We start from the raw sequence: 22,763 nt of genomic DNA, 5'->3' as shown, positions 1-22,763 counted from the left end.
CAGAAAGGCAGCTGCTCTCACAGAAGATGGGATCCTTCTCCCTGGGCACTGGTCTGCCTCTTTCCCTTGAGAAACTAGGTCACCAAACCTCCCTGCCTTTCCCCTCCAAGCTGGGGAAGGAAGGCCCATTGTCCCTGTGCACACTGACTCCACCTTAATGATGGATTCTTCCCACACTTCCCTCTCTCTTGAGCACAAATATTTCCCCCTGCACTCTACTTGGTTCAAAGACACAACAGTGCAGTGCAAACAGCCCCATTAAGTTAAGTGCCTTTCCTAGCTCAGCAGATGAAGACCCTTGTGATTCTGTGTTGCCAGGCAACCTGCACTTCACTCTCATTAAGATGAGTTATTTTCGTGTTCAGAGATGCAAGCTTGCCTGGGAGGTGTCATAATAATACTGATACAGAAGGAGGAGATATAATGGGACAGGACTGAGTCATTCCTTGGAAAGACAGCATGATGCCCAATTAGACACCAAGAACTGCTGCAAGGCACCCAATTAAGAGAGGTCTGCTCAGCCCCACATTTTTCCTGCCATAAAAGGGTGAATCCCATGGGGTCCTCTTCTGCAGATGTCTTTCATCAACACATTGCAAACAAAGACCAGAGGGAATTTTCCTCTAACTCGTAGATATTTGAACGTGTAGAGCTGCTCCAAAGTGACAACTCTATACATCTGATGAGAATCTGCACTGGTTTATAATAAATAATGCAGACAGCCAAGAATCTGGGCCTTGCCGAAAAGCGCGCAAACGTGGGGCAAAACCCTTCCAAGCAAGTCTTAAAAATGACCACTGACCTCTTTGTGGAAGAGGTAAAAATAAGGGGGAGGGTCTCATTTACCATCACCTGACTTCTTCAGCTGCCCTTCTAAGCAGCAGAAGTAAGAAGGATGTGGTGCTGCTGAGTGCAGGAAGGACAGATGGGCCTTCTGCGTCACTGGAGTAAATCCACTGGAAACCAGTGGAGTCAAGCCAGGTGTGAATTTAACCTCATTGCTCCTGTGTTGTATTTATCCCACTTCTCTACAAACTGAGTGGCTGAAAATGAACAGCTGAAGGCACATGGAGTTGTTCCTTGCCTTTGAACAAACTCTAACCTGCACCAAGCCCAGCTTTAGGAAGAGAAAATTCCACCCAAAGCCATCAAGCACATGTACAGCTGACAGAGCCATCTGGATGATGTCCAGACACAGAAACATAGCTGGGAAGAATGGCTTGTGTTTGCATTACTTGGAAGATACTTCTCTTCCCTGTTCTCTCATTGGTTAGGAAACATGCCCAGGCCAAATTCTGCTCATATTTCTGCTGGTGTAACCCCTGAGCAACTCCACTGCTATCAACTCCTATCAACTACTGCAGGGCAGAATGCACCCAGCAGAGCTGGAAGCTGGGTTTGTAAAGGAGGTACAAATCAAGGGAGAGATCTGAGGGATAAGGACCATTCTGCCTAGTATCCCTGGGGCATGGGGCATTCTGACCCCCAGGGGCACTTTGTTCCATTTCACTGCACTGCCTGGGAGCACCTAAAGTCTTTGCTGTGAAGTTACTGAGAGACAAAAAGTAAGGGAAAGGGGAGGGTGAAAAAAATAGAGAAATGATCCCTTTGATCAGTAGCATTTTTCCTTTCACTGCCAAGGGCCAAAAGGGAAATGTACAGAAATAGCTCTGGTAGCTGAAAGGCAAAACCATGGCAAGTGCAACTGGGAAATTTCCAGCACAGTGAAGTGAGCTTCAACTATGGGCTTAAATAATGGACTCCTGGGCACATCATCTTGCTGTAGCCCACAGAGGGAACCTTCCTCCCACAGCCTTTGAAAAGAGAGGGAGGACAAATCTCTGGAAAAAAGCGTTACAAGAACATCTGTTGAAATGTCATTCCAGGTCAAAGCCAGCTTAGAAACTGAGGAGATCATCTTGCCAATGGTGTTGAAATATCATGGTAGTGTTGTGGCCACAGCTGGATACACACAGATGTGACAATGAATCTCCTTAATTGGCAGATCTGTCCCCATATCTGTTCTATTGATTGACACAAAGATTTTGACCCTTCTAGCTCTGGGAAATAAGTCAAAGGCTCCTGGCTAATAGACACTGCTCCTGCCAAGCAGAGCATCAACTCTGCCATCAGGAAGTCTCTCTGACTCCTACATGGGATGCAATGTATCTCTGGACTATCTGAGCCCACACAGCACTAGGAAATAAAAACCTGCCAGCCTTGGAAGCCAAGCCACAACGTCTGTGAGGTGCTGGTGGAGAAGGAACATATCACCCGTTCTACAACATTCAAAATAACTTGATTCAAATCAAAACAGGGTAAGAGTGCACATGGAAGCTCCTCTTGTCCCCTTTTTACATTTCCTGCTATACATGAGGTTTTAATACATTATTTTAATAAACCACCTTTTACTGCACTCTTCCCATCACTGCAATACACATGCAGCAGGCAAGTCTGCTCTGAATGAGTTTGGGCTGATTTATTAAGTCTGCATTTAGCACCACGTTGTTTCTGCAATATGAAAAAATGCTTGACACAGAAAAGACTTCCTGGGATTGGGATGTGAATGGCTTTGGCTGCAACTGCCTTTGGAACCATGATTAGCAACAGCAGTGACATGCTGGATCACACACTGGTAACACAAATCAGACGTCTTCCAGAGTAAGAAACCAGATCCCTGCCATCATCTGCTTCCTGTTCCTTCATTGACTATCAGTAAATCACAACCTTGCCTCACTGTCCCCTCCCCTTCTTGGTCCTGTCACTCTGAATTTACACACGAGGCTGCCTGAGAGCTGATATTCTTTTGGAAATGCCACCACAATGGTTTCCATGGGAGCACCCTGAATGCTGCTGAAGCAACAATGAAGTAACACGTTCCAAGAGACCCATCCAAAGGGATGTGAAGAAGGATATTAATGCAGATACTTTCAAACCAGCAAATGGAAATAAAGAGACCCAGCACAGGCACAGACCCATAAAAGAAATAAAAAGGAAAACTAAGGAAAAAGCCAGTGTGCAGGTTGCCTCATGGCTCCCTCAGTGAAGAACTCCCTTGTCCATCCCCCTCCAGCATGCACAGAGGCTGCTTGCACTGCTGCAGAGGCCACCAAGCTCCTCCAATTGCTCCAGCTAGCAGTTCATGCAGAGAACATGGCTGATGAACTGCAATAAGCCTCCAGCTTCAGTGAACAGACTTAATATAAAGAGTGAAGATGCTCCTCATCAGCCTGGAATGCTCAGTGGGAGGGGAGTCCTCTAAGTAAGGATCTCTGCCTAAGAGAACACCCACTGGAGGAGGAAACTCTTGGTTATAGGTTCATTCTTCTACCAAAGAGCACAACACCTGGCAGGGAACAGGTAGAACCTCTCTCTAAAACATCAAAACTTCCTTGAAACTCTTTAAAGTTCAATCTCTGTAGCAATGGCCCTCCCTGCAAAGCCACAGCATCACTCCCTCCGTGCATCATTTCAAGGTGGAAATAATGATACTGGCATTTTCTGTTCCATTTTTTTATTTCTGCTGGTAGAAAACACTATCAAAACGAGGCAGTCGTGACCAGAGAATCATTTCAGTCCAGTTTTTAGTTCTTCAGGGAAAGGTCTTCCTACCAAACATCCAGGTTATTTTATTTTCATTCAGGATAAGCAACAACACACACAACACATGCTTTCCCAAACAGAAGACAAAGGCTTCATCCAAAAGTGCCCTGTTCCCTTGAGTAACCAGTGATGCTCAGTATTTAATAATATTACTATGTACACTTTACCAACATTATATGTCTATACATATATACACACACATGCATTGACAAGAATTTCTCCTGGAGGTGAGTTAACAGCTGTATGTGACCAGGTTGGCTATTCAATTCAAAAGAGAATATAATTCAGAGGAATATTCACATTCCCTAAAGAGGCACACACCCCCTTCCACACCAACACTGCTACATGCACATTCTGTTCTCTTCTGGTGCCTGAATATTTTTCAACCTTTTCCCTACCTGGATATTTTTACCTCTGTGTGCACAGTGTGTACAACCCAAGACCCTGGGAGGCAGATGGCATTTGGAGGAGGGTTCCCCCTCCAACATTCCTATTCTGCACAGACAGCTTTCATTCATCCCAGCCAAACCCCAGCTACAGACCTTTTGTTTCTTCCATTTCCTAATGCCAAGCAACCTCCCTGCTCTGTGCTTGCCACCGAATGATGCACAGAGACCTGTGCCTTGCCCCACAGCTTTTCCACCCTAGAAACAGAACCAAACACATTTGCTCTGCTGCAGCAATAAAGCTGTACTTGCTTTCAGGTCACACTGCAAGCAACCTCCTGCAGGCACAACCCTGCTCCCCCAGGGAGAGGTGCCCTCTAAACTTTCTCCCCAAGTCCAGCCAACCCTACAGGAGTCTCCTTACCAGGAGGTATTCAAGCCTGCCGAAAATCTTCATGATGCCAGCTGCAAGGGAGCCTCTGCTGCTCTTGCCTGGAGAGCAGGGAGCAGCTCTGTGTGTCCTCTCTCTCTTCGCTCTCTAGAGCAGCATCTCTGCTAAGCACCGTGGGCTGGCAGGGAAGGAGGGATTTCTTTTGCAGCCCCTTCTCCTTTACCCCTCCTACTCCTTTTTGGGAAGCTTTCAGCTCTGCAGTCGGCTGCTGTCAAAGCAAGGGGCACTAGGCAAAGGAAGTCTGCTGGCCTCTGGGGACCACCTGCCTCCCCCCCTCCTCCTGCTTCCTATTCACAGTCAATCAGCTTAGAGCAAGGGCTAATTACCATACAGCTGTCAGGGGGACAGAAGGGAGAGGGAGAAGCCAGGCGACACAGAGCAAAGTTGACAGGAAGATGCTCCCTGAATCCTCCCTGACCTTAACAGAGCCGGCCTTGGCTGCCCCCCCAGGGCCTGCTGCCCCAGCTCCGGGGGCAGAGCCAGCCATCCCATCCCAGCCCCACCACAGCCACCCAAGCCAGGGGGCTGAGGTGCCACATGGCCCCCAGGTTCTCATCTACCAGCTGGATGAAACGAGGCAGAGAGCTCTGCCTGCTCTCCATCCTCCTGCCCTGGCACCAGTGCTTCCCACACTGCTCCAGGCTGGGAATGGGTATGAGGCTGGGCAGGAGCTTTTCTATATCCCTGCATCCTTCCACCTTCCACTGACCTGTTCTGGTGCAGTGGAAGGATTCACAAAGGTCAGGGTCTTGAAGGGAGACCTGGTTTAAACTTTACCATTTCCCTCCTCGATTCCCACTGGAAAAAAAAAAATTCCCAGGCCTGGGTGTTACAGGGCCAACTTCTCCAAAATTCTTCTCCAACTACACCAGACCTTGTATGTCTTTGTGCATCCACCTGCAGCAGCTGAGCCCACAACAACATACCAACTCATTACACATGTGGCTTGAGACTGCTTAGTTCAACACGAGAAATGTGGGAAGGTACAAGACTATCTCCTCAGCCTTACCAGGAATGTATCCCACACTCCAGTCCTTGCACACACAGATCCCACTCACCAGAAGGATAACTCCAATATTTATTGTAGCCCATAAAAAATTAGAGACTCTTCCTTTTCTCTTGTTGATTTTATTGGAGCCCTTTTTGTATAAGTAAGCATTATTTTCATATCTAGTGTGAAGCTGCAAATGATGGAGCTCTTCAAGGTTTTGAAGCTGCAAAGGCAGAAAGGGCAGTGATTAAAATGACAGCTTGAAATGACAGCTGCCCTAGGAATCTGCCCCAAAGGTGGCAGGTGTTCCCTGAGGGATGATGAGGAAAGCATGGCATAGGAAAAAGGTACCTCAATTACAGTGTTAAAGAAAACAGTCAAGATTTGTGCAGAGTTTTAATCTCCTACCAAACTTATTTTAAACAATAATAAAACAAGCAAAAAAACCCCAACCATGTAGATGTGGCACTTCAGGACATGGTTTAGTTGGCCTGGTGGTATTGGGCGGATGGTTGGACTTGATCTTAGAGGTCTTTTCTAACCTTAATGATTCCATCATCTTGGGTCTTAGAAGGCTGCCCTCCATGCCTCACAAAGACAACTCAATTCCCTGTCTTCAGAATCTGCACAGATCCCCACCCCAAGAACACTTCAAAATCTATTATTTAAACTGGATTCCCTCCCTTTCCATCATGTCTCAGCAGGCTGTTTGGGAAGACACTGTGTTGAGGGGGAAAAAAAGGATACTTCTGCCACTCCTCTCTAATTAAGCACTGCTAAATCACCACATTTTTCAAGAGACCAGAGGCTGCTGAGGGCTCAGCATGGAGCCATATATTCCAATACATGCTGTGCTCCCTTTGGAGACAGCACCACACTCCCCAGAGGCAGAGTGCCATGCTCCATGGCAAAGGCAGGAGCAACACTGCCTGGGAGCAGCTGAAAAGCAGCCTCATAACATTTCCAGGCAGGAAGCTTTAAATCCTGAGTTGCAGTAGGGATGTTCAGCTTTCTTATAAGCTTATGCACACAGAAAGCCACAGCTCCATGCATATGAGACTAATTGCTCCTTCTCCCTCTTGGAACCTGACCTCTGCTTCATTCCTTGCTAGTCCAGTCAGCAAAGGCACATAAAGAGATCTCACTGCACTGGAGAGACTTTCCATGTCCCCCTGAATGAAGTCATCACTCCAGTAGAGTCCCAGGGGAACTGAGAGCTCACAAATGGATTTACCCCTCCCTCCCAACACTTAACCAGAGGGAGCATTTGCACAGGCTGCTTCACAGGGAATGTCTGTCATTAGCTTTCAAATGTGGTTATGTTTCCATCTCATGGGGTATGACATTTTTGAGAGAGAGCATTAGAAAAGTAACAGTGGCCACTTAGATCCTCCTGTTATGATGTATTGATCCACACAAGTGCCTGCCAGACACAGACTCCTTAGCAAACCCTGCTCAGGGCTGGGCTCACCAACACCTATTGCTCAGGGGTCCCTGAAATCCCCTCTTACTGTGCCCACAGAGCAAGACAGTGTGTGTGAGGATGTTAAAGTCCACCAATGACCAGCACTCTTACAGCATTAATATTACAGTGAGGTTTCTCTGTTCTGCTTTCAAAGGCAGCAGCTGTAACCACCCAGAGCAGCAAAGTGCTAACTCTGAGAAATGAAGATGCCAGAAGAGGAAATACATGTGGGTACTCACCTGCAGGAGGGTCTGCAGGGGCAGGTCAGAAATCCATGGAGAAAGAAAAGAAAAAAGAAAAAAAAAATTAGTTTATGTTTCTACAGGCCTTGGATTTGGAATAATTCCCAGATGAATGGTCTGGAAAATCAGACCCCATGTCAGAAGGGACATGCTAATACTGCAGTAGCTGGCTTGCCAGATAAAAGCCAGCCTGTTCAGCTGGAGGAAGGATGCAAGACCAGGGGACAGAAGAGGAGAATAAAAGAAAGGGTGGGAGGGAAGTGCTCTAACCTCTCTTTGCAGTCAAATTGTTTTCACATGCAATTACAAACTACATCCACTCCTCTACCTCAGAGCCATTTATAGAACATGAACCTCTAAATCTTCCCACGTCCTCAGGAGCAGGGAGGGAGACAAAGCAGAGAAAGAAGGCTTGCTCAGAGGCAGAGCAGGGCAGAACTGGGAACCCAGCCCAGGTGTGCTGGCCCACAGGTGCCCAGTGTCCCTCCCTGTTGTGTACCTGATGTGTCAGGACCAGAATGCCCTGCATTTCATCAGGCTTAACTACTAGCTAGACTCCCCAGCTTCCACAAGGTTATGACTCTCATCAGCTTCTGCTGCTACTGCTGCAGGCTGTGAAGGACTAACCAGCAAGGCCCCTCATCAGACAGTTACCACTGTGATCCAGACACCCGCCCTGATGGAGAATAGTGCTGCAGCCCCAGGACTCACCCTCTGCTGGATCAGTGCATGCTTGTGCTCCATCTCTCTCTTCTCCACTGCAGAATCAATCACCAGCTGGTCCAGCTAAGGGCAGGGAGGAGAATAACACATCAGGAAGGAGGTTTATGGCCCACTGTCCATCTCTGCTTCCCTGCCCTGGGATTACACCAGCCCTACCTGACATCATAAATCCCCACAAGAGGGAAAAAGGGCTGTGTTTGGGTGTGCACTGGAGGTAACCATGGCTCTTGGCTGCCACCCCAGAGAGCAGCATGGCCTGTCCAATGCTCCCACCACTCCCTGATGACCAAATACGGTGGCTGATCAGGAAAGAGGATGGATGTCCCTTCAGGGTGAAGGGGTTCAAACAGCCAGATGGAGCCAATCACATCCCCTGTCCCCTCACCTCTGTGGCTAGTTTCTTCATGTAGGGATCCAGTTCATGGAGAAGACTGTAGCCCTGCTGGAAGAAGGTGTACTGGGCATGCATGAAGGACAGCATCTGGGGAGGGAAACAGCAAAGTCAGAAAAGGTTCTGGGACAGAGGGTGAGAAGTCCCTATTCTTTACTACCCACAAAAAAAAAAATCTCTTCAAGGTCTAACCCTCTCCTTTCCCAAAGCAAACTATCCATTAGATGCTTCTCCCTCTTCTCTTTTCTTCCTCTCAAATCCTTCCACACTGTCAGGTAACCCCTGTCGTGAGCACAAAGCAGTAAGATCAGTGTCCTTCACCCTGGAAGTCCCCTCCAGCTCTGGCCTGTGGAGCATCTTGCTGGTCCTTCATTCTCCCCTCTTGTAGCATACCTGCAGCCCCCAGAGCAGTCCCAGACAGTATCTCCAGGGCAGAGCGAGGAGTCGGTATGTCGACCCATGCAACCTGAAATGGAGAGGGCTGCCTTTCATGGAGGCCCTGAGAGCAGCCCCAGCAAACCCAGAGAGCCCTTACCGCATCCAGGATCTCAAACTTCTTCTTGGCCTGCAGCACGTTGATCTGTGAAGGAACCAAGAGAAGACTCTCAGCACCAGCAGCACCAAGCAGCTGGGCACAGAGATCTACGGAGGAACAACCCCTAGCAGCAAACTGCAAACTATTCATGGACAGTGCCAGGAAGCTGGTTTCTGAAAAGACAGTTCTGGTGAGTTCCAGGTGGGATAAAAAGGGAAAGAGCACAGATGCACTTTCTGACCTGGGCTGCTACTGAGTAAGGTCACTGCTAGATCTATGTTGGCACACGGTGACCCCAGAGTGCAACTTGGGACCCCAAGAAGGCAAATAAAATGATAATTCTCCTCACTATATTCTTAATTAAGTACCAAAGGATGCCTGGACAAGTGCATATTGATGCATTTAAAACCACCCCCCTTGCAGTGGGGACCAACAGGGAAACCTCCCCCAAGTAGTGGATCAGCACATGAAATAATTCTTCCTCTTTGGCAGTGGAAGGGGAGGGAGCTCCCTATAGCATGACCTTGCCACCAAATACAGTTGCCATCATGTCTAAATCCTAGATGCCAGAAATTGCAATCCTAAAGGAGGATCAATGATGTGCATGATTTATACTGGAGGGGAAGGCACTGCCTTCATCTCCACAGCTGCCAGAGCACAGGAGATCAGACAGAACGTGCTGGCAGATGGTCTTAGCTCAGTGCTGCACGAGTGACAGCTAGTGGAGACACACATGGATCAATATTCATGCTGAATTTGTCTGCTTCATACACCCACTGCCTGAAAGGACAGATCTGACACGAAACCTATGAATGATTAAGAAAAATCCTTTACAATTCTGGGGGCACTGAGTGAGTGCTCCTGCAGGAAACCTCCCACTGGGAAGAGAAACTCAGTCTCGGGCAGTGTGCTTAATTTCTCTCACCCACAAAATGATTAAGCTTTCCCTTCTCAGGTCCACTCTAGGAGCAGACAATGACTTGCAGAGACCACTTGGCAGTGTTGGGTCCCTCACTGCCAGCAGTTTCATGGCCCTACAGAAGGTGATTTAGCAGTTTGTCTTGTTCTCTACTGGGAAATCCAGTGGGAACTGGGGGCAGACACACCAACCTGCAACACGTAGTCCAGGGCCAGGTGTCGGAAACACTTCCTGGTGATGGTCAAGGTGCCTGTGGCCTCTTCCACTTCGTGGGGCTTGTGCCGAGGTGCCTGGGCATTCTTCACCAGGGAGATCTCCATGTCCTCCCTCACCTTGTCAAACTGCTTCTTGGTTTCCTTGAACTTCCGGACGTCACTGGAACCCAAAGATGGGGAGAATCTTTGTTACAAACCAGGCAGAATATTGCTGATACCAGCAGAGCCAGTAGGGGTTCAACCAGGTACACGATGGTCACTCAGAGATCCTGCTCCAGATGCCACTGGGATCCTAAACCTACCCTACTCAGCACCACCATGTCCAGCTGGACTGACTCCAGGTCAACTCTAAACAGTCTTTCTCTAGAGACAGTTGGCAAGGAAAGACCTTGGACCTTACATACTGCCCTCAAAGCCTTCAGGAAATCCTCCAAGGACAGCTTCCAGGAAGCCAGACCAGATGGCACCCAGCCCTAAAGATAGTCCATGATTGCCCTCAGAATAAGTGGTGAGCAGAACATTTCAGGACCTACCAGTGAAAACACATGCTTCCTGTTTCACTTTGTGAGAAGAGTAAAACCAGCTGCCTTTCAAATTCAGGACAGGGCATTCAACCAGGGCAGCCAGGCTGCTCATGTGCCTCTCTAGCTGATTCTGTCTCATCTGACTGTAAAATCCAGACATTTGACTATTCTCTTCCCCTTTTACAACAGCCACATTTATTAACATTTGCATTCAGAAACACAGAATCCACAATGTGAACTTCCAGAGTTTCACTTACACTTCAGAGACCTCACATGGGATCAGGGGTTTGCTTTCAGGGGTGAGGTTGTAAGTCACAGCAACAGGAAGGTTTGAGTTTATTTCTTGTTTTGTTTTTTTTTTCCAATTAAATAGCAGGTACCATTCAGGCAGGACCAGATTTGAGTTGACCACAAAGAAGTGAGGACAACCATACCTGAAGATCATCTCTCACAAGCAGCCCTGCTTCCTTGGGAGTTGAAAGCAGCAATGTTGATTTACAGCTGTAACACACTTATTTTCTGTTCAGGGGAGCTCTGTTTACCTCAATTATAAATGGTTATAACTTATAGTAGTTAAGAACTGTTAGTAAATAAGTAGCATCCACTTATTCTTTGGCCTAGGGAAGAAGAGCCTCAGCTGAACACAACAGTCAGCCACAACTCTGCCCTGTGGCAAACTGTTTGAAGTTAACTATATGTATGTGTGGATCAGCCCCTGGCTAAGAAAATATAGCAGGGGCAGGTACAACAAGGATGAGATGAGAAGAGAGGTGATTGGATTACTGTTCTGGTGGTTGTTGCTCCTTCACATCTCCCTCAATGCTCAGGGCTGCTGAGTTATGTGGCCATCTAGCTCCACTCACAGGAAAATAACATGGTCACTTCTTGTGGTTTTGGGTCACTTGCAACAAAGGGCTGTGGGGATGTCACACAGCTTTGGATCCAGCTTTGAAACACCTCCCCCCTCTCTGCATATTCCCAGTGGAAGAGAGCAGGAGTTTGGAGGCATTTCATGCTGCTGGAAATGCCCAGTTAGCTCTAAGCCAGGCTGCAGCAGATGACTGCAACCTCAAGACTCAGTTAATAAAGGCCTCCTAAAGCCCTCCTAACTCAGCAAGGTCTGTGGCCAAGGCAGCCACAGAGCACTTGGCTACTGACAGCACGTGCAGGGCAAACTGACCTCTCCTGTGTATACCACAGAAATAAACCAGGCAAAGACCTTCAGGGCTTAGGGACAGGGAGGGCAGGTTAGAGGGTAAATATTGTCCTCAGAGACACATGTGGATCACCAGGCAAGGGCACAGTTCCCACTGCTCCTTTGTTGCCATCCTTTGTTGCCAGAGGTTGCAGACTGGCCCTAGGTGGAATATTCAAAATGGTCCCAAGCACAGAAATTATTTTCCAAGCAGGGGCAGAAGCAATGCAGAAGATCAAAGCACCAGGGTCTGCAAGTGCAGAGGGTGAGCAGCACGAGTGGAAAAAAGTGTCAAGATGCAAAGATACTGAAAGGATGACAGACCCAAAACAAAGGTGAAATTCCCCCTTCCAACTGCCAGCCCCAAGCAGATTAAATCTGAGCTCATCAGAGAAATGATTATAGAGAAAGTGGAGGTAGGGGGAGTGCCAGGCAGGAAGATGGGGATGAAGAATGGGGGGGGGGGTTAACTAGGGACCCCCCCTTTCATCAAACCACACGGCTGCTGAGGGATTCACAGCCAATTACCAGTTCCCACAGCAACCAGCTCCTGCTTAGCTGAAGGCCTCAGTTGCCTCCCTGACCTACATCCAGCTGCTGGGATCCCAGGCTGCACTGGGCACCTGCCCTGGGGACACAAGGCACTCAGTGTTCATGCTGCAATGGCAGGGACAGCCTGCTGAGAGCCCTGATCAAACGTACAGGCTGTTCCCATCCAATTAACTTCCTGGGCCCAGCTCTTCTGCACCCCAGACCTGCCATGTGCAAGTTCACATCCTTAACATGGAATAGTCTGCATTGCTCACACCAGGGCTTTGGAAACCTGCTTGACATTAGCACAGAACTTTGAACCAGTGGTCAAGCTCCAGGCTGAAGGCACAGTGATGATGAGCACAAAGGGCCCTCCTGTCCATCACCTACCAGACAAGATGCTCAGGTTTCTCCAGAACAGTGGAGCTGCTGTCATTTTGAGTGACTAAACATGTTGTGTAGGGAGCTAAGAACACAATGATTCTGCTGGACCCCAAAGTCATTTGGCAGCAAAGTTCCTTCTGCAAGCATGCACTGGATAAACCACTATGACAACTGTGCAAGGAACATAATATGTAGAGCTGGCCCTGCTCTGCAGGGATCTGAACTCTGGGATGTGTTTGACCTAGAGGATCAGTGAGAAGCAGCAAAGTCGGGCTCTGCAGATGAACTTCACCAGGCTTTGGGATAATGGAAGTGTGCCTCATGTCCAGCTTTAACTATGAGCTGGGAACAGGATGAAGACCTGTGGTTGACAACAGAGCAACCAAATGATAGCGTAGCTAGATGTCAGCAACAGCCATCACAAACCAGAGCCTTCCCTCTGCCCTTCAGTGTCTCTTCTGCTCCAAGCAGAGCCTTCAGTAGCTGTGTGGAGGCTGCAGTTCTGTTTGCAGTGCACAGAGGACAGGTGCAATGGAGGTTCAAGAAGCTGGAGACCAAACTGATAAGCCAAGTACTCACTCTTTCACAAAATTGTGCAGCTGCTGCCGGACTGATCTCTGAGCCTGGTCAAACAGGATCTGAAAGAAAAGAGAGGAAAACGAATATCAAATATTTTTGCAACATGGAAGTACTGAGGAGTCAGAAATTCCAGGAATGCCCTATAGGACCTTCAGTGTGAGGGACTCAGCATCACTCCAGGACTTAGTGGTGTCTGTTACTTGACGGCTGTCACAATGGATAACAACTCTCCCTCATGGCTGCAGCATTCCCCTACAAATTCCAGCACTGCAGGTTCCACAGCTTGTGTCAGGGCTCTGAATATCCCAAGGAGACCGAGGCCACAACGTACCTTCGTAAGAGGAGTGTTTGTAGGAGCAGATGCCTTCATAGTCCCCGCTCTGAACGCTCTCCCGAGCCTCGGCTTTCTCGTGTTGCCAGAGGAGGGCAGTGTCACCTCCGCACTGCCCCGCGCGGGGAAGGAGTCGGAGCAGCCGCTGAAAGGTTCAGCACAGCCTGCACAGGCTGATCAGCTCCACCGAGAGCTCCAAGCAACCAGGACAAAGAAACTCTGTGCCTACGAGTTTCAAGTTTTACTCTCCTGTCTGTCCCTCACCAAAAAATGGTCCCAAGCCCATTACTCCACAGGAAGAGTCATCTTATATTGGACCATTTACAGTGCCAAAAAAGCTGGTATTGCCAAAAGCAGCAGCTCTTTGTGAGGAGGTGGTGGGTTAACCTCATACCTGGCTGCCAGGTGCCCACCGAGCCACTCTCACTACCCCTCCCCAGCAGGACAAGGGGAGAAAATAATATGGAAAAGTTCATGGTTTGAGACAAGTACTGGGAGATCACTCACCAGTTACCTCCACAGACAAAACACACTTGACTTGGGGAAGATTGATTTAACTAATTGCCTATGAAAAAAATAGAGGCTGGTGACATACAAGAACAAAACTGGAGCATGATGCACATTCCCAGCCAGAGCAGTGCTGTGTCCACAGCACTAAGGCCTTGGCAGGCACTGCAGAGATCTGCAAGGGATACACACTCTGAGGGGGTCACAAGCTTTAACCTTCTCGTGGCCCGTAGCAACCTACAGCAACAACACTCTGGTTCATTCCTGATGCTTCCTTCCAGTGCCAACAGACTCAGATGTCCTCTAACACCTCCCACTAGGAGGTAAGCAAGTCAAGCTTTTGACACCACACAGGTACACTGCTCCAAACAGATAGCAAAGCCCTCTGCATGGAAGCAGCAGCCTTGGCTGCAGAGCCTCAAACATTCATTCTGTGCCTTGCTGAAGCCAAGGACAAAGCAAGAAACATGCCAGGACTAGCTAAGCATGAACAGCCTCTAAATATGAACAGATGCAAAGCAAGGGGGAAAGAAAGAACACCCCAAGACCACCCAGCTTTGTGTTTTTACCAATGTAAATTATTTACGGCTCTTGGCATCCGTTCTGTCTCTCCAGCAGCTCTCCAAGAGACACTGGTCTGCAGCTCTTCCCAGGAAGCAGCTTCCTCAAGTGATGTTTGGTCACTGACAATGCTTTCCTCCACTCCTGACACCATGCAAGGACAGGCAAGCAGCAAGAGAGCCATCTGGTTCCCACTTGCACCTACCTCTGCAAAGTTGCCATCATTGGTTTCCACCAGGATGACACACTTGCTCAGGATCAGGGAAAGGAAAGGACACTTCTGTCCTACTGCAGACAAGTATCTTGGGACACTCCAGGGAAGAATGGATTCCAGGGTACAAAGCCCCACCCAGCTGAAGGAATGGGGCTTCCTCAGCTTGATAAACATTACATCCAGGCCACACAAAGCTGCAGTGTGGATGGGCAGCAGGGGGATTGAAGGGCTCCACAGAAATGCAGGCTGGTCCCTGCTGTGTGAGGACAAGCAGACACCACACCAGGCAGTGCTGAGGTGGGGCACCTACACCCACCTTCCCATTCCTGCACACAAAAATCAGCTCCTAGATGGCTCCCTAGGGAACTGCAAGCAAAAACCTGCTGAGCACTCAGACAAACCAAGCAAGGTCCCAGGTCAGGTACTGAATATGCCTTTCCTGCCAGCAGCATCTCTGCTGAGAAGCATCCTATGATAACAGCATTACTTTCATTGCTTCTTCATTACTTTTGCCAGGCAAGATCACCAGGGGAATGTTTTCAAGTGGTACCTCCATTCAATTTTCAACACAAAATGAGTTTTAAAAGCTAGAGTTTCAAATCTAAAATCATCCCATGGCTTCTCCTCCTTTCCCAGACATACTTGGAACAAATAACTTGTTTTAAGATTTTCCAGACCAAATATCACCCCACCCTCTCTCTTAGCTTCCACCAAGACATGAGAAGTCCAGCCTATGACTCACACACATCTGTGCCTGAGGAGGGTCAGCATGAAAGAAGGGAGTTAACACAGCTCTCATCCAACAGCAGCAAAAGGCTAGATCCTACATTCCACTTTCCCAGCATGGGCTTCTGAGGAAACAGGATAAATCCCAACCTGTGTGTGACAGGGGGCTTAGGAATTTCAAGCCCCCGAGAAATGAAAACAAGCTCAGTGGCTCAGGATGTTATTCCTAGAACTGCAAGCCTAAAATCAAGATACAGAACATAAGAGATCCAAAGGGATGCTGTTGATACATGACTCCCACGTGGCTCCCTACAGAGCTTCCAAGTGAAGAGGAGATCCCACCAGGCTCCAAAGCAAAGCAGAAGCTAAGAAGCGAGATGGACTGAATGTGGACTGCTTCTCTCAGCACTCACATGCATGAAGTTCAGCAGCAGGAGATGACAGCTGCACACAGGAATAGTGCTTGAGCAGAGATCAAAGGCAGGCAATGGCCTTTGTGGTGGGAATTTCTCAGGGAGCAGGAGATGAAGAGAGAGGGCAGGGGCCTCACCAGCCAAAGCTCTGCCTCATCACACCAAGAGAGCGGGGCAGGTCCAGAGATGGTGGCCATATTCAACCAAGAGCCCAGATCATCAGGTAAGTTTGTGGTGATAAGGCAGGTCCAAGGCCAAGCGTGGTCCATGTATCAGGCCCAAAGTTTTCCAGGCAGGACCACAGTGACAAGGCAAGTCCAGCATCAAGCCAGAAAAATCAGTCTGTGAGTTGAGAGCATCAGGGTCCCTAGGTGGGTGTGGCTGTAGCTGAGCTGGAGACCAGTGTTCCCACAGCAAAGCTCAAACCAAGACTGAAGGCATTGGGCAGAGCTTAAATGGACCCAGGGGTGGAGGACATGGGCAGAGGCCCCAGGTGAAGCTGTTCAGGGCCCTCAAGGTCTATTAGTACACTGAGAGCCACAGCAAATAAGCCATTCTCTAGCAACAACTGGCCCCAGCTGATGAGCCACAGGGTGTGGAACTTCCTCTGCAGCTGCCTGACATATGGACATGTCCCTTCTCCAGCTTCACCAATCCCCCACCCCAGCCCTGCTTGGGAGCCAAGTGAGTCACGTCCCTGCTCTTATCTCCCCCATGGCCAGTCCAGAGGCCTCGTTCCCACCAACATCCCCAGGAAGGGTCTGGGAGCTGGTTTCTGTCACATTTCAATGAGGGCTGGTTGTCTGGTGGCCTGGGAATCAGAGCCTGGTCCTTCTATCCAGTGTTGGGAATCCTGTCAGCAGCCTCCCAGGGTGGGGATGCTGCAGAGTCCAGGAGGGAGGCAGCTCCAGCTGGGATGGTGGGGATGGCCTGGGTGAGTCTGTCAGTCATCTCTGAGCATCTGCTGGGGAACAAAAGTGACCTCCCTCCTCAGAAAGTGAGGAGGACACCTCCCACCTGCAGAAGGTGATTATCTATACTCTTTATGTCAGCCTTCCCATCAGACACCCTGCTCCACAAAGCCCACTCAGCTGACAAGCCCATTCTCCAACACTGTGCTGCTAGGCCTGTCTGACATTCTGTCAGACTGGCCTCTCCACCTCTTCCTCCACCTCCACCTCTTCCTCTTCAGCTACCTTTCCTGCTCCAGAGTTCCCAAGAGGCCTTCCAAGACCTGGGTGCCTTCCTGCTCTAAGGTATGTCTGTCCAAGCTGAGCTCAGGGCGTGCCTGACAGAGCTTTGGAAAGATCAAGCAAATACCACTGCAGCTGCTCAAGTAACAAAACTCCACAATGACAGCCCACTTTTATTCCACTCTGGCTATATAATTTGGTCCTACATCTCTTGAGCAACGGCCCACCAGATAAATGCCACCCATGAAGAGCATTCCATCTGCAATGCCTTTGTAATACAGCTCACTTGAGGAGCTGTGCTCTGGAAAACAAGCCAACACTACTTCTGTTACACATGCTGGATGTCAACACAGACCAAGCCTAACTTCTGAACCAAGCTGAAGTTTAGTCTCTCTCACAAACAGCTCAAGAGCTCTATTTCGTGCTTGGGTCAAAGGCCATTTGTTCCTGCCCCTTAGATATTATTGAAGCTGCTCCTCTCCTCTAACTAGAAAGTAGACATCCTGAAGTATTCTAGAAAATGACAAGTCTTTATGAAACCCAGAAGGCAGCACTGAGCTTCTGTTAACTGCTAGACTGGTACCCAAGGGCAGCAGCTGACTTTTGGATGAGTGTAATGTCACCTAACCTGTGAAGCCATGAGATGACAGAAAGCCTCTCCCTTGTCAGATGGCAATTCTGCATCCAGAAATTATACCCCTCACCGTGGCAGCTTGATGCACCTGGACCCTTCCCAAGTGCTGTCAGAAATGCAGGTGGTCCACCCAACCCTGTGGAGAGCAGGCAGCTTGGAAGCACCCTCCATTTCACTTCTTTCCCCCTGAACTCCACCACTACCTTCCACCCATGACATCTGCCATCTGCCTCCCTGACTCATCACAGCTTGGGTGGCTTTTCTTCTTGTCAGCAGGAAATGCCTCCTGGTTTGCTCAGCAGAGCTAAATCTCCCCTGCAAGCTGCTGCTGGAGGATTCCTGTGACGTAGCTCCAGTGCCTGGTGGCAGCCAGGAAAGCTGAGGACTTAATGAAGGTTGACACAGGGCTGGCTGGAGGGGTACTGATGAGGGCAATGTCAGTGGTATCTCTTCTGACCTGGAAAATACCTGAAGATGCACTTTAAGGGGCTCAGCCAGAGTAATTCTATCACAAAAGCACTTCCACTCACATCCTTTCACTTTTCTTTCTGACCACACAAGACAGAGGGAACTGTATGGGAAAGAGCCTTGGTGGGTAAATGTGACATGGTTTTGCTGCAGATCCTGGTATTTCTTTCCAAGGCATGTGCAGGGGATTAGGCTGGTGGGAAAACTACCATTTTTTTACAAAGCTGGGGGCTATTGCACCCCCACACTTGCAGCCCCTTGCCCTTGTATAAGCTGGAGCCTCCCCTTCCCTAGTTCCTTGGGTGCTGATAGCTTAGAACTATAAATTGTACATCTCTTTATCTGGACAGCTGGTCAGCACCAAGAGGTTGGCATGGAGCACAGCCAGTTGTGTTTGCTTCCAAAGCGTGTGGAGAGGACGACCTGCACTACACAGAACTGCACCTAAAGGCAGTGCAGGGAACTCTGACCTAATCAGAAGTTTTGGAGGAACAAAACCCATTTCAAGCCTACAGTTTAACAGTTCAGGCTTTGGCAACAGGATGAAAAAAACCACGTGAGCTTCTGCACTGCTGTAATTTCAAACACTCAGCATCGGCATTTAAATTCAACAGCCCATAATTATCAGCTACTGCTCTAGAAGTGATGGCAACTTTATGCTCTTCTACCTGTGGGGATGGCTTGCTACACTCATGTACTTAAAGCCATTCCTCAGATTCTGTAAAGAGAGGGAAAGATTGTCTTCACACATGCAGTGGCAGATGCCTTTCAACCTGTTCTGTGTCTTAGGGGAAGGGAGGAGGCAAGTGGACCAACACACAGGTTTTGGAGCTGCCAGAACAGCATCTGCCTGCAGACAAGCAAGGAGCATTCCCAGTGCAGAGAAGCCTGGAAAGGCACAGTCAAAATGTATTCACTCTAGTTTGGTAGGTAGTGAGGAGGAGGAGTCACAGGGGAGACTTCAGGCCCTCGAGCAAAATTCAAGTTCATGCCACTCTGGCTTGTGAGAAAGGAAAGGGTTCACTCCAGTGAGCCATGCAAGTGCTGCAAGGTCCTGGCATCCCTGTCTGCCACCCACTGCTCAGAGATCTCCCAGATATAGCTGGGAATTTGTTGCCTGTCACGGATCATGCCCCTCTAACCAGCACAGGGCTGAGGCAACCTGATGCAGCATCCCCCAGACAGCCCAGCACTGCCTGTGCTGCAAAGAGCTGCATGAGGAAGGGACAAGACAGCAAAAAACCCCTCCACAGACCCTGTTCCCCATGGAGCAGTGCTGCTCCCTCACAGTGCATCCTACATTTTAGTACCAGACAGGAGCCCAACACTGTTTCCAGTTCTGTCACTGTCATCCCTTAGAGTTCTATGTGACTGACCAGCATTTCAACCCCAGCACCTTCCACCTCAGTGCTAAACCTACCTTCTTCTCCCCCTGCCTGTCTGCCCTCCCTTGCTTTCATTCCTTTCCATAGTTTGGGCAAAAATTCTGAGGTGTTGATTCATCTTTCTGACAACCCTGGCATTTACCTGGCAGGAATTAGCAGAGCTTCTGTTAGTTATTAGTCTGTGTCTCCTCCCAATAGCCCCCCAGAGACAGGAAAGCACTTGAAATGCTTTTTGCAGATATGGAAGCTGAGACATAAATGCATCAAAGTGCAGATCCATAAAGGTCTTGAGGCTTCTACCTCCTAAACATGCTTTGACATGCTTAAGGCATCAGCCCAAGTGCATGTGGCTAAGAGCACAAAGAATGGCAGAGGATGCTGACTCCAGCTCTTCTGATCTTAACTCTCTCTTTTGTCATCTGTCCTCTAAGGTTGCTTTGATGTTTTTTCCTCCTTAGGCATTAAAAGGAAGGTAGGAATGCTCTGGAGCTCAGTGTGTTCATCTTCTACATTCAAGCAGGATTTTGCTGAACTAGAATGAGGACATCTCCAGTCTCTAGCAATAAACTTACAGAACAAGCTTTTCCAGCTGATTTTTGGGGATATTTTCCCTTCTTTTTAACTTGTTCCAGTTGTACATACTGTCCTGGCCACATTCCTAGAGCAAGCACTGACAACTGCTTCAGAGCTGAGCTCCTCAGACATGGATGAGCCAAGATACACATACACACACACGCACACACAAAGGAGACAGCACAAGACACTAAAAATAACTCAGCTAATTGAACAGAAGAGGGCTCAAGGTGCAGCAAAGCCACTTCCTGGAGAGGGACTCACCCTGCTGTGCAACAAGGGAGGAGGGTGCTCTCCAAAGGCTGGGGGGAGGGAGGATTTAAGCAGGTTTCCCCTGTGCATGCAGCTGGGGGTTGGGAAATGCTGCCTTTTCCAGCCCCTGAGGCACACACAGTGGGGAGCTCACCTTGCTGGACAGGGTGGGGTGCATGGAAGGGTTATACCACATCAGCTGGGGATCTGACAGCTCTGGGAAGGGTCCCTCTGCTTAACAGTCGGCTGAGGCAAGAGCAATCCCAGAAGTGCCACTTCTGGCAGAGAGGGGGGGATGCAGGGGAAGCAGCACAGCTGGCGTGGCAGAGCTTGCAGACAGCTTTCTGCAGCTCCAGGCTTCTGGCTGGGAGTGCTTCCTCAGGGCTGGCTGCACACACTCCTCAGCACAGCCCCAACCACTGCAGCTGGGCTGTGACCCCCGGGAATGGAGGGGTTCACGTGCTCCTTGGCAAAAAGGCTCTACATTTTTAGAGGGAATTTGAGCAGCATCAGAAAAAATCAGGGTTTGACTTTCTCTGCTTTGACACAAATGCACTTTTTTTCTCTGATGCTCACCCTGGTTTATTCACCCCCTCCACACCAACAGCATTGCTGTACAGTGTCTGACTGTCCCCAGACACTAACAGCCTTAGGAGAGCTGTGTGTGCAGTTCCTCTTTTCCCTGTCAGTTCTGTTGTTTTGGTTTTTTTTTTACAAGGAAACAGTCTTCCCACTTGCTTCATGAAATAATTAAATGGACTTGATGCAGCTTCTTCTCCTGCTGCATGTGGTTATTTTCATCCCAAAAGGAAGCACTGTGCCTAATGTATTTTGACAGGGGTATAAAAGTGGGTCAGTCCAATGCTGACACCCTGAAACTTCCTTCACTTTCAAGCACTTGTGCTTTAAGCTCCCTGTTGAGTTGCAGACTTAAAATTGTGGCATGGAGCCAGCAAGAATGAAGCACCTTCTTTTTCTACGAGGTTTACAGATGCCATGGCTGGATGTATGGGATGGAGAAAGGGCAGATTCTAACTCCTTGGGCTCTGTTAGTGAGACACAGTCAGCTCTGGAGAAAAGCCATTTCCATCTTCTCATCTCAACAAAGCATTAACATGTCCTGTGTTATCCTTAAACACAGAGTTGCACACAGCCCACTGGGTCTGCTCCCAGCACCAGCTGAACAATGCAGCCCTTTTGGTTTCATCCATTCACAGCCTTGCCAGTGTCCTAATGGCACAGATCTGCATGCCAAGCCTCAGAGTGCATTCCTAATCTGCAGCAACAAGGTTGCTAACAGCCAGAGTCCTGAGCTGTGGAAATCCCATTTCCTAGCATAGGTGAGGCACCAGGACTGATTGTTGAGAGCACACAGACTCTCAGCTCATCTAATCCAATATTGTGGCAAGAGGCAACAACAACTCCCAGCCCTTTGCTGCTGTCTTGACTAAGCAACGTGCAGGGACTGGAACCTGAAAGACATTCATGGACCAGTCCTTTGGGCAGTGGCAAGTAAATTAGACACAGAAGACCACTCAGCAGTGCCTTGAGAAAGAGGTTGCCACCAGCACACAAAAAGACAAGAGGAAGCAGCATCTTACCATGTGATAGTTAATCATTTCCTGCAGACTGTCTCCAAATTTGTCGAGGCACTCCTGCAAAAAAAGGTAAAGAAAAAGGTTCTGGCAGTGAACAGAAGCAGCTGCCCTTCATTCCCAGGGGGTTCCATGGCTGAGGGAGACTCTCAGTAAGCCACTGAAGAGCCAACCTTCCAAAAACCTCTGACACCGAAGCCATAAGCTCCCTGTCCTTTCCAGTTTAGTGCTGAACTCAACATGTCAGCTGTTGCTTGTGTGGGCTGGTTACCCTTGTTTCCTAAATAACCCAAAATAACTCATGCTTACTGACCTGGATTCCATCAACCTTGTCAGAACTGTGGCTTCTTAAAAGTCCAGTTCTCCCTGCTAACAGTAAATCTCACTCTGACCTGCCAGCATTGCATGGTCATTACATTCCTCCAAAAATAAAATCTCACACTAAATGGCTACTTATACAGTGTAAGCCTCTGGGACTTCTGGTCCATTCACACCATCAGGAAGCTCAACTCTCCCCAGCCCTCCCTGTGTCCCACACTCCATCCCCCAGGAGGACTCACCGAAATCATTTCATCCTTCTTGCACTGCTGGGACAAGTCCCGGACCCCGCTGACAAAGTGCTTGTTGGTGGTGATGTAGGCTTTGCCTGCTTCAATCATCCCACTGCAGAGCTTCACCAGCTGCACGGAGAGAGAGGTGGGAGCTGAGCACATCCAGCTGAATTGCAACCAGCCTGGTTTTCAGCTGCACCAAGAGCCCAGCCCCAGGCCTTCAGGA

General features: G+C 49.0%; 1 protein-coding gene across 1 annotated transcript in view; it reads right to left on the bottom strand.

The window, feature by feature from the left end:
* ACAP3 (ArfGAP with coiled-coil, ankyrin repeat and PH domains 3) overlaps positions 1-22,763 on the bottom strand; it is a 74,768-nt gene that overhangs the window by 12,705 nt on the left and 39,300 nt on the right. The window contains exons 3-10 of the mRNA XM_051637188.1: positions 22,547-22,666; positions 21,993-22,046; positions 13,135-13,193; positions 9,898-10,081; positions 8,788-8,832; positions 8,247-8,342; positions 7,850-7,924; positions 7,136-7,147 (exon numbers count right to left, since the gene is read on the bottom strand). Of these exons, the coding sequence (XP_051493148.1) occupies positions 7,136-7,147; positions 7,850-7,924; positions 8,247-8,342; positions 8,788-8,832; positions 9,898-10,081; positions 13,135-13,193; positions 21,993-22,046; positions 22,547-22,666 (645 nt within the window). The remainder of the gene's footprint in view (positions 1-7,135; positions 7,148-7,849; positions 7,925-8,246; positions 8,343-8,787; positions 8,833-9,897; positions 10,082-13,134; positions 13,194-21,992; positions 22,047-22,546; positions 22,667-22,763) is intronic.

The sequence above is a fragment of the Apus apus genome, chromosome 20 (genome assembly GCF_020740795.1).
Source record: "Apus apus isolate bApuApu2 chromosome 20, bApuApu2.pri.cur, whole genome shotgun sequence".
Lineage (NCBI taxonomy): Eukaryota > Metazoa > Chordata > Aves > Apodiformes > Apodidae > Apus > Apus apus.
The sequence above is the reverse complement of the archived record's forward strand: the minus strand, read 5'-3'. Positions and strand labels throughout refer to the sequence as shown.